Genomic DNA, 14,698 nt, shown 5'->3' with positions numbered 1-14,698 from the left:
TCTTATCCATCTTGAAATAGTTTGCTTAACTGGTGCTCCTCCTTTCTTTATTCCTTCTGGAATTACAAATAGATGCTTGGTGGATCTAAAAGTCTTGGTTCTTTCCAGGTATATAGAAATGGCTCTCACCAGATCTAATTTATGCCACATTCCCTCCTCTTCATTCTGAGGAATTGGGTAAAACTCGGGAAGCGTTATCTCTTGATTGAGGTGAAATCTTGAGATAACCTTAGGTAGGAATTGTGGGTGTGTTCTCAGCACCACTCTATCAGGAAACACAGTCAGATAGGGTTCCTCAATCCACAGCGCCTGTAGCTCACTCACCCTCCTAGCTGAGGTGACTGCTACGAGAAAGACCACTTTCCAGGTAAGTAGTTTGAGCGGAATGTCTATAAGTGGTTCAAATGGATGTTTGGTTAATACTGTAAGCAATAGGTTTAAATCCCACGGGCCACAATCGACTTGATCGGAGGCCTAATTCTCTTCATGGCCATGCTGAACCTCTTTACCATCTTCTCTTCAGCTAATGGTCTATCCAGCAGAACACTTAAGGCCAAAATTTGTGCCTTGATGGTGACTGTTGCTAAACCTAATAGGAATCCATAAAACAAGAATTGTAGTACTTCCCCAGTGGAAATCTTGGAATATTCACCTGAGGAATTTTATCCATGTCCTGTAATACGCTAATGAGGAGACGTCTTTTCTGGCCTTCAGCATCATATCAGTGACGTGTGATGAGAGATTATACTTCTTTAATATTTGCCACTCCATCTCCACGCCCTTAGACATAATGGGGGAAATTTACTAAAGGAAATTTGTAAAAAATAGGTGTATTTGTATCCAGAAATACACTTATTTTTGACATTTACTATCCCGAAAATATGGCAATTCGTAATCGTATTGATAGCACATCAATACGACTACGAATTGCCGTATTTTCGGGATAGTCAATGTAAAAATAAGTGTATTTCTGGATACAAATACACCTATTATTTTACAAATTTCCTTTAGTAAATTTCCCCCAATGTCACGGGTTCTGAGTGTAACACTGGACCTTGCTTCAGCAGATCCGGTCTGTTGGGCAACTCCCATGGTTTCTGTACAGATAGTCTTAGGGCCTTCGAGAACCAACCCCTCCGTGGCCAATATGGTAGGATTGCCACCAGGTCTACTTTGTCCTCTTGTATCTTCTTTATCACCTTGTTTATCAAGGGAAAAGGTGGAAATATGTACCCTAGTTTGAACTGCCATTTGATTGTAAAGGCATCCAATATCTCTGCTTGGGCATGATAGTATTTTGAGCAGAATGTCCTCACCTTTCTGTTGGAGTGAGTAGCCATCAGGTCTACCTCCGGAACTCCGAACCTCTGTATTATCTCTCTGAATACATCTTCGTTCAGTTCCCATTCTCCTGGATCCAGCAGCTTTTGACTCAGGAAATCTGCAATTATATTTCTTCTGCCCGGTATGTACACTGCCGAGATTGAGAGAAGATATTTCTCCGCCCATGTCATAATATCTTCTGACATTCTCATCAGCTTTCTGCTCCTGGTGCCTCCTTGATGATTTATGTGTGAGACCACCGTCACATTGTCTGACATAATAATTCGACATGACTCCCCCTCTGTGTAATTCTTCAATTGTCTTATTGCTTGAAGTTCTCTTACATTTGAGGAATTCATTGCTTCTTCTGATGCATTTGTCATGTGTGCACCCCAACCAGTCAGGCTGGCATCTGTGGTTAATACCACATAATTCGGACTCTCCAGACTGGATTTCTTCTCCTCCAGGTCTCTTGTCCACCATAATATGGATCTTCTTATTGGGTCTTTTAGCACTATTAGATGATGGTCCCTGCATCCTCTTCGGATCAGAGGTAACATGTACCATTGTAGTTTCCTCATATTTGCCTGGGCCCATGGTATAACTTTTATGCAGGACGTCATCATGCCCAACAATTGTACTGCCATAATCAATGTCACCTTCTTTGAATATAGAACTGTCTCTATCATTTCTTGAATTCTCAAACATCTCTCTGGTGAAAGAGCAATGTTGAAGTTTAAAGTGTCTATTAGGACACCCAGGAACTGAATATTTTGGCTTGGTGAAAGACGACTCTTGGCTTCGTTTATGACCCAGCTGTGCCTCTGTAGAGTTGACAATGTTAGATCTATGCTTTGTAGAACTTCTTTCTCCGAATCTCCAGCAATTAACAGATCATCCAGATATGGCCATATCAGGACCCCTAGTTTTCTCAATTCTGCAATCAGGGTGACCAGGACCTTTGTGAATACCCTCGGAGATGTTCTTAGCCCAAAGGGTAGGCATGCGAACTGGAAGTGCCTATTTGACACCGAGAACCTGAGGAATCTTCTGTGATAGGTGTTTACTGGAATGTGATAATAAGCGTCCTTTAGGTCTATTGAAGCTAAGAACGCCCCTTTCTTTATTCCAGCCACTATAGATGTCAAACTCTCCATCCTGAACTTTATCTTCTTTATGTTCTTGTTCAGATCTCTCAGATCCAGGATTGTCCTGTATTCCCCATTGGTTTTCTTCACCAGAAATAAGTTTGAGTAAAACCCCCTTCTGTGATGTCGCCTGGGAATCTCTTCTATAGCGTTTATCTCTAGCAGTTGTTCTATCTTTAGTGACAACTCTCATCTTTCTTCCATCAATCTTGGTGTTCTGGATCTTAAAAACCAATCTGGTCTCGGATATCTTGCAAATTCTATTGAATACCCCTTCTGTATTATATTCAGGACTCATCGGTCCCCAATCGTCTTTCTCCAGACCTCTGGGAAATTCAATAGTCTTGCTCCTATCTTGATTCCTTGTTGATAGTCATAGTCTTCCACCTTTGTCAGACTGAAATCTTCCCCGAAATGGTTGCCGAAAGGACTGACGGGATAGGTTTGGATTCACTCTTCTATAATATGGTCTTCCGGGCCTGTAACTTCTCGCCTCTTTAAAAGATGGTTTAGGTGTTCCTGGGTAAGGAAACCGATTTCTTCTGTCCTGTGGGAGCCGGACCGATTTACCTCCTGACAGTTTCTGGATCATGGCGTCAAGTTTGGACCCGAATAAATAATTTCCTTCAAAGGGTAACGCTGTTAATTTATTTTTAGAATTTGCGTTGGCACTCCATTAGCCACAACACCCTCCTTGCTGTCACTCCAGCTGCCATGGATTTTGACTCAAACGACACAGAGTCAAGAGATGCTTCACATAAATAGTCGATGGATTTCTGCATTATTTCTAAGCTGCGTAATATATATGACTTAGATATTTTGTCTTCTACATCAGTATGTAGGTTGGCTGCCCAGAGTCTAAGGGCACGGGATACAGATGCAATCGCCACCGATGATTTGAGCGTTCCTGAAGAATCAGTATGCACCTTTCGTAGAGAGGTTTCTACCTTCTTGTCCATAGAATCCTTGAAGGCTGCTGCGTCACGTTGATCTCGACGTGAGTTCTGCAACCACTGCATCCACCTTTGGAATTTTACACCATCCAATAAATTCTTCATCCTTGTACGGATACATCTTCTCCACTCTGTTACTAAGGGTGAGTTTCTTGTCCACATTTGTCCACTCCTTAGCAATCATTTCTCCTACTACTTTGTTAACTGGGAAGGTCCTTCCCTTTCTGGATCTGTCTTCGAATAGAGGATCCTTTTCAACTGAAGTACCTGGGGCTTCCTGGTAGTTCATCGCCTTATATATGTTCTTTAATACATTTTCCACAATATCAAGATTGAAGGTTCTGTCATCCTCAATTTCACCCGATTCATCCGTGGAATCCTTTATTGGATCATCCATTCCTGATGAACCATCATCCTGACTCAACCCAGCTTGTGATCTGGATCTCTTTGCTGTTTGTGACTGTACAAATTCGTCTTTAGATACGAAATTCTGCTTCATCCATGACATAAGTTCCTTTAATATCTCAGTATGACCTGATTTCTTCTTTATAACGTCCCTTATGGGATCCTTATGTTTTATTTCACAATCTTCACATAATGATTTGTTTTGGCTAGCAGAAAACACCTTGTCACATGACATGCAATTTGACTCAATATATTTCTTCTTAGAAACCCTTTTCTTCGGTACAGGGGCACCTTCTGTAGGCACACTATAAGAAATAATAATGTATACTAAGTAACTTGAAAATAAAACATCTAAATGCCCAAAACCAAAGGGCTTACCTCACACGGGGATTATCCAGCTTAGGGGGAGAAGGCACATCCATATCAGCAACAGCTAACTCCAGTCCAGCATGTGATGCCATGAGTAGCGTTTTAGCTCTGTTTAAATAGGGTGCCATAACCCTTAATGCGCCGTCCGGGCTACAGTCAGGATGGCTGAGCGTAACAAATAATGTTTCCCCTTTTTCCGGGGAAACACTTTGAGCGCACACACAGGTAGCTCTGGGCGGAAGTAAGACGCCGCCGCATACTTCTGCCCTTACAGTGCTTAACACCACAGCGTGCAGTCCCGGCTTACAGCCCGGACTGCCGCATGTCTCTTAGCCCAAGCTGCCTTCTTATGCCTTGACTCCCGGCCACAGCTGCTGTCTCCATGCCGGACAAAAAGCTCCAGAACGTATGTACATACCAACTTCCATATGTAGTCACTGCAAACATAAACGGGCATATGTGCAGGGGTATAGATAAATCCAATCCCCCTCACATCTTCTCCTCCCCGGGAAGCCACTCCATAATAAGAGGTAATCCTGCTTGAAATAAACAAATACTCCTACTCTGTCCTCTCTAAACGGAGACAGGAAAAAAAGACACTGAGGTGAAGGAGGAGGAGGCTGTTATACCCAAGGTGGGCGGTCCTAGAGAAAAAACTCCTGTCTAATCTATGGGGGAAGGGAAACATCCCAGTGTTATGGCTGCCATGTGGATCGTAGAAGAAATAGAGATAGATAGAGAGTAGATTATATATATATATATATATATATAGCGTTAAGAAGAAGCGTCACTCCAGGCCAAGTTATCCAGTGGAGCAGGGGCAGGTGAGGAGTGCCGGACCTCCTAATTATATATATATATATATATATATATATATATATTGAGCGAATCACTCGGCACTCAGGCTTGAAGTAATCAACTTGGACGGTGCCTCTGTATTCCGACTGGAAGAAATATAGACCACAAGCATTCCAGGCACTCATCCGGAGTTTCAACGGCAAATAATGAAATAAATCAGCCCAATACAGTGGGAAAGCACCCACTGTATTGGGCTGATTTATTTCATTATTTGCCGTTGAAACTCCGGATGAGTGCCTGGAATGCTTGTGGTCTATATATATATATATATATATATATATATATATATATAAAGAGAGAGAGAGAGAGAGAAGATAGAGAGAGAAGATAGAGAGAGAGCTATATAGATAGAGTAGATAGAGAGAGAGAGAGATAGAGAGAGTAGATAGAAAGAGTAGATAGAGAGGTAGAGAGATGGATAGAGAGAGTAGATATAGAGATAGATAGAGAGATGGATAGAGATAGAAAGATAGAGATATAGGTAGAGAGAGTAGATATAGAGAGAGATGGAGATAGAGAGATAGAGTAGATAGAGAGATGGAGAGAGTAGATATAGAGATAGAGTAGATATAGCGATAGATAGAGAGATATAGAGATAGAGTAGATAGAGAGAGATAGATATAGAGATAGATAAATATATATATATATATATATATATATATATATATATATATATAAAAAGCCGGTGCCAATGGAGACTGAGAGATGAGTTTGTCCATTAACTCCTTAGAGATGTATTCTCTAGTAACCGCTTGTTGTAATACTTCCTGTAGTTCTTTCTTATACTTATCAGTAGGGTCCATTGGCAAACGGCTGTATGTATCCTTATCTTCCAGATGCTTCAATACTTGGGTATGATATTTATCACTATCTTGGATTACCAGGGCACCCACTTTGTCCGCTGTCCTGAATATTAGCGTTTTGTTCTTGGACAACTGTTCAAGTGCTGTGCGATCTGCTGAATTAAAGTTACTCACGATGTTCTGCTGCGTATTTAGTGTAGCCAAAGAGTCCTGTTGTACAAGCCGCATAAATGTTTTGGTTGATGCATTGAACGACTAGGGTTCAAATGTTGATTTTGGCAATATTTTCATCAACTGGGCTGGCAGTTTTTCTTGTGTCGACTCTGTGTCGTCTTTTTTGGCATAGTACTCCTTTAATTTTAATTGTCGATGAAATTTGTGTTTTTCTATTGACCACTGTTCCTTGTTATGACGGGTAGAAGGGATGAAGGACAACCCTCTCTCTAACACCTTGATCTCTGCAGGTGAGGGGGTGTAGGACGAGAGGTTAACAATTAGACTCTCTGTTGTGTAGGCAGTTTTGCTGAACGACCTCTTCCTTTTTGCTTGGCCACCTCGGCGGGTATAGTGCCGCCGCCTCTTGCCACCCTTGCCTTCACTTTCGCTATTAGAATTGAAGTCTGTAGAAGACTCCTGGTCACCCGCAAACCGATCTCTATTACGCCTGAAAAAAGGCCTTCTTCGATTACCTTGTTTCTGAGAATCTGTTCATCTATATACAAGGTTTGCCTCATAATCCCCATCTACCTTCAGTCGCTTCTCTCTCTTGAATTTAAAGAGATCTCGTTTATATACTTGAATTTGGTTTTCCAGTTTTTCATACCAATTAATTTGTGAAAGACGGTAATCTTTCTCCTTAGTTATGTTAATCTCTTTGGTACACTGTTCGATTATCAACAATATTAGATCGAACGAACATTTGTTCATAATCGCTACCCACTTACGGCAGAATATCGGGGCACTTTTACCAATTGTCGGGCTGTTTCTCACCCGCAGACCTCTTGGTATCTTTTTGCTCCTATGGTACTCACTTAAAGTGGACCCATGTAGGAAATAGTCAGTCTGTCTTTTATGCAATTTTAGTAAGTCCCGATACAATTCCTCTGTGGAGGTAGTTTCTGGTGCATCCATCCGCTCAAACAAAATCTGCTCAATATCTGATTCTAGGTAGGTATGTAATTCTCCCAGGGGATATGGATTCGTTTGAAAACCCCCTGTCTCATTAATCAATCGAGATTCCGCCATATTGTCAATTTATACTGATCAAGTATTTACAAATTCAGTGATAGTTCAAGATTAACTATTTTCAATGTACTGATACACCTATCACTACACAACTCATAAGCCTTAATGGACAGTATGATAAAATGTCTTTGACATCACCTGAATGTTGTCTTCTCATATAGGGGTGCCCTGGCCCAGGATCCAATGGTGGAAGCCCTTGTAATCCAATATATCTTAGCATGGTGGTCCGGCACAGCCACTTGTATTAACACGTTTTGTATGCTGACTGCGGGCACCCGTCAAAGCTGTGTTACTACAAGTGGCTGTGCGGAACCACCGTGCTACGATATATATATATATATATATACACATACATACACACATACATACATACACACACACACAATCAATTGATTGCTTCTTTTCACATATTGTATTGCCTTGACAAAGGGGCGCTGTTACTTCGAAATGTTGGCCATTTTTGCATTGTTGTTTAATACATATTTTTGCATTTAACCAAGTCCTTGGAGTGCCTGCTTTTTGTATCTACCTGGTTATCGTTTAGTAAGGCACCAGGGCCGCTGCCATTGAAGTGAGAGTGCCAGTCCACTTATCTACTACACACACATACTGATAGAAAGGATTAGTACGTGTATGTATGACAGTGCCGTACTTTGCAGCATGGTCTCCACACCTGCCTCATACTCCTGCACAGAGCAGGATAACGGCCTCATACATACACACACTATATATACACACACATACTGATAGAAAGGATTAGCACTTGTATGTATGACAGAGCCTTACTCTGCAGCACTGTCTCCACAACTGCCTCATACTCCTGTACAGAGCAGGATAACGGCCTCATACACACACACACACACACACACACTATATATATATATATATATACACACACACACACACATACTGATAGCACGTGTATGTATGACAGTGCCTTACTCTGCAGCACTGTCTCCACACATGCCTCATACTCCTGCACAGGGTAGGATAACGGCCTCATACATACACACACACGCACTATATATACACACACATACTGATAGAAAGGATTAGCATGTGAATGTATGACAGCGCCTTACTCTGCAGCACGGTCTCCACACCTGCCTCATACTCCTGCACAGTTCTGTATAGTCATCCAGATATATCCCACCCAACACCCAAACCATGTCCTCATCCAGGGGAGTATCTCTGCGGACAGTATAATCTCACCTGTATGCCATCACAAATGCCACCAGCCTTTTGTATAGCTCCAAGGTGTGCATCTTAGGGCAGAAGAAGTCTGGGTGTCTCTCAATGAATGGAAGCACTATAGTGTTATATTCCTGTTCTATATTCTCCAGGTCTTGTGTTACAGCTTCAGCTACCCCAGTGCCCTGGAGCAGCTGCGAACGCTCCTGAGACGACCTGTGGACAGAGAAACGCAAGACTGTCACTCACACCTCACTACCAGACCAATAACAAGTGGATAAGTCCTGTAGTGATGACTGGAGATTCTTACCAGAACATGGGGAGGTCCGGAGGAATCAACTGCGGCCACAGCCCAAAGTATGGTGACCATGGGGAGCTGGGGTCTGCTGCCTCATACAGGAGTGAGAGGAGGAGAGGAACCCAGCCGGATGTACTCTCCAGGTTCTGCTGTTCTGGGGTATAGAAATCACAGCACAGATCAGGCACCGGCCGCAATACACTGAGTTTAGTCATCTCAGAAGTTACTATGTGCGTCCTCTGGATTGTACGCACAATCCCACTACTGTGTCACCTTTATCTTACTACCATTATTAGGAATAAATATAACTAGTACATACTATTCTAATGCAGCAATAAACACATCGGTCATGTATAACAGCTGCTGTCACACTGATACAGGAAGCTACAGACTGAGAGTTACATAGTGCTAAGAGCAGGGTCCCCAGCAGCACAGAGCAGGGATGTCAGGCTGAAGCAGGAAGCCACAGGCTGAGAGTTATATAGTGGTAGGGACAGGGTCCCCAGCAGCACAGAGCAGGGATGTCAGGCTGCTGTCACAAAGATACAGGAAGTCACAGACTGAGAGCTATATAGTGGTGGGAGCAGGGTCCCCAGCAGCACTGAGCAGGGATATCAGGCTGCCACAAGCTGAGAGTTATATAGTGGTAGGAGCAGGGATGTCAGGCTGCCGTCACACTCATTTCTCTTTCGTCCAGTCCGGTGACACAGCTTCACCTTGGGATGTAGGAGGGTCCGCAGGAGCCAGGCAGCTATGCTGACATCTTTCCTCTGGTTGCAGGCTCCTCTCCCCTTCCGCATCCCATAATGCTTCAGTTCCTTTTAGGTGCCCACAGGAGTGGGTGCTATGCTCGGCTGCTCCTACAGCCGCCGACTTTTTCCTTTGGATTTTACTAGAATAGTTAGGAATCTTTATTGTTTTATTAACTTAACCTAGTGCAGGTTTTCTTTTCCAGTGTGCTGCTTCTATGAAGTCCCGCACACTGAGAGCGCAGCAGAGGCTGACAGAAGCGTGTCCTGTCAGCGCTCTGTGTGCGGCGAGACACAGCTGCGTCTCATATAAAGAGACGCAGCAGCGTCTCCTGCATCACGCTTAACCACTTGCGGAGAGGTTTGCCTGGGCACGGGGAGCGCCTGAAACCGGCTCCTTACTTAGAAGGGGATCGTGGGGGACAGACCTCCCACGATGGCGGACGCCATCTTGGAGGGTTTATAGACTGAAATCCCTCTGGAGAAGTGAAGTCTATTACAGGTGTCCAGCGCTGCTGGACGACTCCAAGTGATCCCAGGAAGAAGGGGAGGCACTGGAGGTGAGGAGAAACACTTGTGAGAGTGGCTAAAGGGCGCCAATTAGGCTATCCTACCCCGCTGAAGCAGAGACTTGGGGCAGTATTCAATGAGGCTGATTCGCCATGGTTTATGGCGATTTTGTGCTATTTTCGTGCTGTACGGCGATTTTTTGACTAAAACGGTGAATCACCCTATTCAATGACCAGATGGCGAATACATTTCAAGGTTTTGATCGCCATGATTCACCGAGTAGCAATCTTTTTATGGTGAAGTGGAATGTGAACTTTTAAAATAAAGTGTTTTGTTTTTTACATTTGGTGTAAAAAAATCAGGAATTTTATTCTGAGGAGGGGCATGCTATTTTTATTCATGTGCTGTAAGCACATGAATATATATTTAATTAAAAAAAAAAAATATATATATATAGCCAGCAGGGGCCCGGGAGCCGAGCCGCTCATTAGATATTCATATATTCACTGCACCCGATCATTACATATGCACGATCGGTTGTAGTGAATACCGGTCCCCTGTTGGCTATCCCGGTGGGCAGCCTGTGCTGCCAACCTCCCCCCCACAAACGTTCTGGGGCAGGCAGGGAGACTTCCATCTCCCTGCCTGCCGCCGTCCTCAGGCTCCCTGCGGCATCGCCGCAGGAGTTAAAATTTGCCGGTCAGGGGCAGTGAGCCCCTGACTCGTTGAATACTGGAGCCAGCGAGGCTCCGGAACGCAGCGGGCAGTAGCGAATGTGCAGCGAATCCTAAACAGGATTCGCTGCACATCGTCAAAATTCTCATTGAATACTGCCCTTGGTCTCTTCCTACTCTGTGTACTGGCGCCAATTTTTCTCCACTGCAGAGCTGAAGCCTGGCTGAATTTTTCAAGGTACAGAGATTACAATTTCTTCTGAAAAGCGCAAACCCCGCTGACACTGAAGTTGCCGACCGCAAGCAATCAGATAAGTACACTATATACATTGACTGGTACTGACATTGTGCACCGTGGGTTAAATATGACTGACACGTGTGATAATGCTGCTGTGGAGAAGGGGGAGGTGTGGGTCATGTTATTAGACTGCATATCCTGTGGACTAAATTTAACATGTGAACCGATAGATCAAGGGGATTTGTGCCCTGCTTGTGAAGCTGTGCCCACTAGTGCGCAAGCCCTGAGGTCTGAGCAACAAGAACCTGCGTGGGCTGCGGCGTTGGGGAGGTCTATGAATGCCTTGGCTGAGGCTCTCAATAGGCAAAAGTATAGCCTTATTAAGTCTCCTGGCCCTAGATCATCCTCCCAGACTTCTATGGGATCCATTGCTCATTCGCAAGGGGACACCATGTTACTGCAGGTCATACAGGACACTGCTCAAGGGGTTCATAAGATGAATAATATTATGGAAAAGTTAGCAAAACCTTCTGATAGTCCTTCTTCCAGATGGCCTTCAGCTACACCTCATAATAATCAGAGATCTTGGTTGCATATATCTGCAGATATAGGGCTAAGCCCCCAGGCCGTACGTCAAGGCATCTCTGTCACTGGGGTCCCTAATACTGGGTATGGGTCTGGGGTGTGGGCCCCCAACATGCCCCCAGACCCATACCCAGTATTAGGGACCCCTAGTGACAGAGATGCCTTGATGTACAGCCTGGGGGCTTAGCCCTATATCTGCAGATATATGCAACCAAGATCTCTGTATTATCTGATTATTATGTAGTTATTTTTCACTCAGTGTGCAATTGGGATACAAAATGTTGTTTTCCTAACCAGAATTACCCCTCCCTTTTGGCACCTGAGTGACACACCTCTGATTGAGCAGCTTACCAACAAAAGTGTTGCTCAGCTACACCTCCTCTATTATCTGTAGATTCTGATGATGATGGTGTTTGTGAAGATGATTTACATTGGGAGCAAAGGGAAGAGGCTGATGCTTCTGTCCCAGGCATTGAGGATTTAATCCTTGCTGTGAAACAGGCTTTGGACCTGTCTGAAGAGGAGAGGGTTCAGGCACATTGTGTTTTTAAAAGAATGCGAAAAGAGTCTGTTACATTTCCTTCTGATGAAGGTATGGTCTCCTTATTGGGAGAAGCCTGGAAGTTTCCAGATAAGAAAGTGACTGTCTAAAAGATTTGCAAATATGTACCCCATGCCCGAGGAGCATGTTGTGGGAGAAAATTTCCGATAGTGGACGCTCCTGTGGCTAGATTGTCAAAAGCCACAGCCTTAGCGGTCCAGGGTGGTGCGGCCTTCAGGGAGCCGGTAGATAAAAAAGTGGAAGGATGCCTTAAGGCAGTCTTTGAAGGAGTGGGCTATACGCCCCATTATTGCTTCAGCCTGGGTAGCCAAAGCTATGATTAAGTGGGCTGAAGCTTTGGGAGATCAGTTGCAACCTGATTCTGAGGCTTTTCTCTTAACTGAGAAGCTCAGATGTGCGGCAGAGTACATCACTGAGGCTGGCGAAGAAGCGCTAAGATGGCGTCTAAGGTTTCCGCCACATCGGTATCTGCAAGGCGAGCCCTCTGGCTTAAGGCCTGAGATGCAGATAGCGAATCAATGAAATCCCTTGAGTCTCTGGCTTTTAAAGGGGAACTGCTTTTTGGTTCTGAACTAGAGTCCATCATAAAGCAGGCCACATGGGGGGAAGAGTACATTTCTTCCTACCACTACTAAAGCTTCAGGTTCAAAATTTGGAGTTTTCAAACCTGCTTTTTGCTCGTCCTTTCGAGGGGGAGTGTCCAACAAAGGACAGGCGGGAAGAGGTAGATTCCCGGCCGGAAAAGCTTCCAAATCCAGCTTTGGAGCCTTTGGAAAGCAGCAGGTGTCTAAAGGAGAGGGAAAAATCCTCTGCATGACGTTCTGTCCTCAGAGTGGGAGGTTGCCTCCTGCAGTTTTGGGACAAATGGAATATTTCAACATCAGACCCTTGGGTTCTTTAAATTGTCTCAAGTGGTTATTGGATAAATCTCAGGGGAAATTCTTCAAGAAGATTTCTCCCAACCCCTTTCCCAAGAGAAGCCAGTTCGCACACAGCCCTTTTGGGGCGGCGTTGGCTCTCAGGAAAAAGGGGGTGGTGGTCCCGGTTCCTCAGGAGGAACGCAAGAAAGGTTTTTACTCAATCCTTTTCTTGGTGCCCAAACCAGACGGGTCAGTCAGACCGATACTAAATTTGAAGTCCTTAAGCCAACACCTTTGGGTGGATCACTTCCGCATGGAGTCTCTGGGCTCAGTGCTTGGCAGTATAGAGCCAAGGGAATTTTTGGCATCGGTAGATATTCAGGATGCATATCTTCACATACCCATATGCACAGAGCATCAATCCTTACTTTACTTTGCGATAGGGGAGACCCATTTGCAGTTCCAGGCTCTACCCTTTGGTCTGGCTACGGCAGTGGTTAACCTGAATCATCAGGGCGGGACTCGCAGCAGCATGGCGATGCAGGAAGTATCGAAAATTTTCAAATGGGCAGAGATAAACATTCCTATTCTGTCTGCGGTCTTCATTCCGGGGATCCGGAATGTCGAGGTGGATTTTCTCAGCAGAGAGGACTTGCTGGAGGGGGAATGGTCCTTACATCCATAGGTATTCCAGGAGATTGTGAGTCGCTGGGGGATCCCAGAAGTGGATCTAATGGCGTCCAGGAACAACTGTCAGGTTCCGAAATTTTGTTCCAGGATCAGGGACCCAACCGCTTGGGCGGCGGATGCTATGACGGTTCCGTAGAAATTTCACCTGGTATACATTTTTCCTCCGTTCCCAATGATACCGCGGGTATTGAGAAGGGTGAAGTCTCAACAACTGCAGACAATTCTGATTGCACCAGACTTGCCCAAGAGGTTGTGGTATTCAGACATTTCAACGGAACGGAATCTTGGCCCCTTCCTCTTCATCAGGACCTTCTAAGACACAGGTCTTCAACCTGTGGCCCTCCAGATGTTGTGGAACTACATTTCCCAGCATGCCCGGACAGTTTTGGCATGCTCCTATAGGAAAAAATGTGGCAATGCATGTTGGAACATGTAGTTTCACAACATCTGGAGGGCCATAGGTTGAAGACCCATGTTCTAAGACAAGGGCCATTTCTGCACATGGACCTAGCTCGGCTCAGTTTGACGGCCTGGCTTATGAGACCTCCTTACTAAGGAGAAAAGGATTGTCTGAGACAGTTATCCAGACTATGCTAAGGGCTCGTAAACCGGTGTCTGCTGCAAATTACCATTGAGTCTGGAAAATTTACATTAGGTGGTGTGAGCGGCAGAAAGTTCACACTTCCAGGTTCAAAGTGGCCACATTGTTGGATTTCCTTCAAGATGGTTTCTCTACAGGTTTGGGATTATAGTCCCTAAAGGTGCCCATACACTAGTAAGATTTATCTTCAGATCTGGCTGGTTGGAACAAAAACATGTCTATGGATGAGTGACAGTTTTCCAACATTTCCAAGCAAATGGTCAACTGTCATTTGCTCTCATCCATAACCAGGTTTGTGTTCCAACCAGCCAGATCTGAAGATAAATCTGCATGTGTATGGCTACCTTAAAAGTACAGATTTCTGCTCTATCCATCTTCTTTCAGAAGAGGATAGCCTTTTTGCCTGAGGTTCAGACCTTTTTACAGGGTGTTACCAGGTTAAAACGGGATGCGGTCATTTGGTCTACTGCATTATGGTCGACAGTCATTAGGTCGAATCCATTAGGTCGACATGCTAAAAGGTCGACATGACTCTAGGTCGACATGGGAAAAGGTCGACATGATTCTAGGTCGAAAGGTCATTAGTTCGACAGGTCATTAGTTCGACACGGTCATTAGTTCGACATTGTCTATGTC

General features: G+C 44.5%; 1 protein-coding gene across 1 annotated transcript in view; it reads right to left on the bottom strand.

Moving 5' to 3' along the window:
- Window positions 1-14,698, bottom strand: part of SETD6 (SET domain containing 6, protein lysine methyltransferase) — an 84,496-nt gene that overhangs the window by 43,648 nt on the left and 26,150 nt on the right. Inside the window, exons 4-5 of the mRNA XM_083165193.1 lie at window positions 8,606-8,747; window positions 8,317-8,511 (exon numbers count right to left, since the gene is read on the bottom strand). Of these exons, the coding sequence (XP_083021319.1) occupies window positions 8,317-8,511; window positions 8,606-8,747 (337 nt within the window). The remainder of the gene's footprint in view (window positions 1-8,316; window positions 8,512-8,605; window positions 8,748-14,698) is intronic.

Source organism: Crinia signifera, chromosome 11 (genome assembly GCF_055691185.1).
Source record: "Crinia signifera chromosome 11, ASM5569118v1, whole genome shotgun sequence".
Lineage (NCBI taxonomy): Eukaryota > Metazoa > Chordata > Amphibia > Anura > Myobatrachidae > Crinia > Crinia signifera.
Note: the sequence above shows the minus strand (reverse complement) of the source record. Positions and strands in the feature narration are given on the sequence as shown.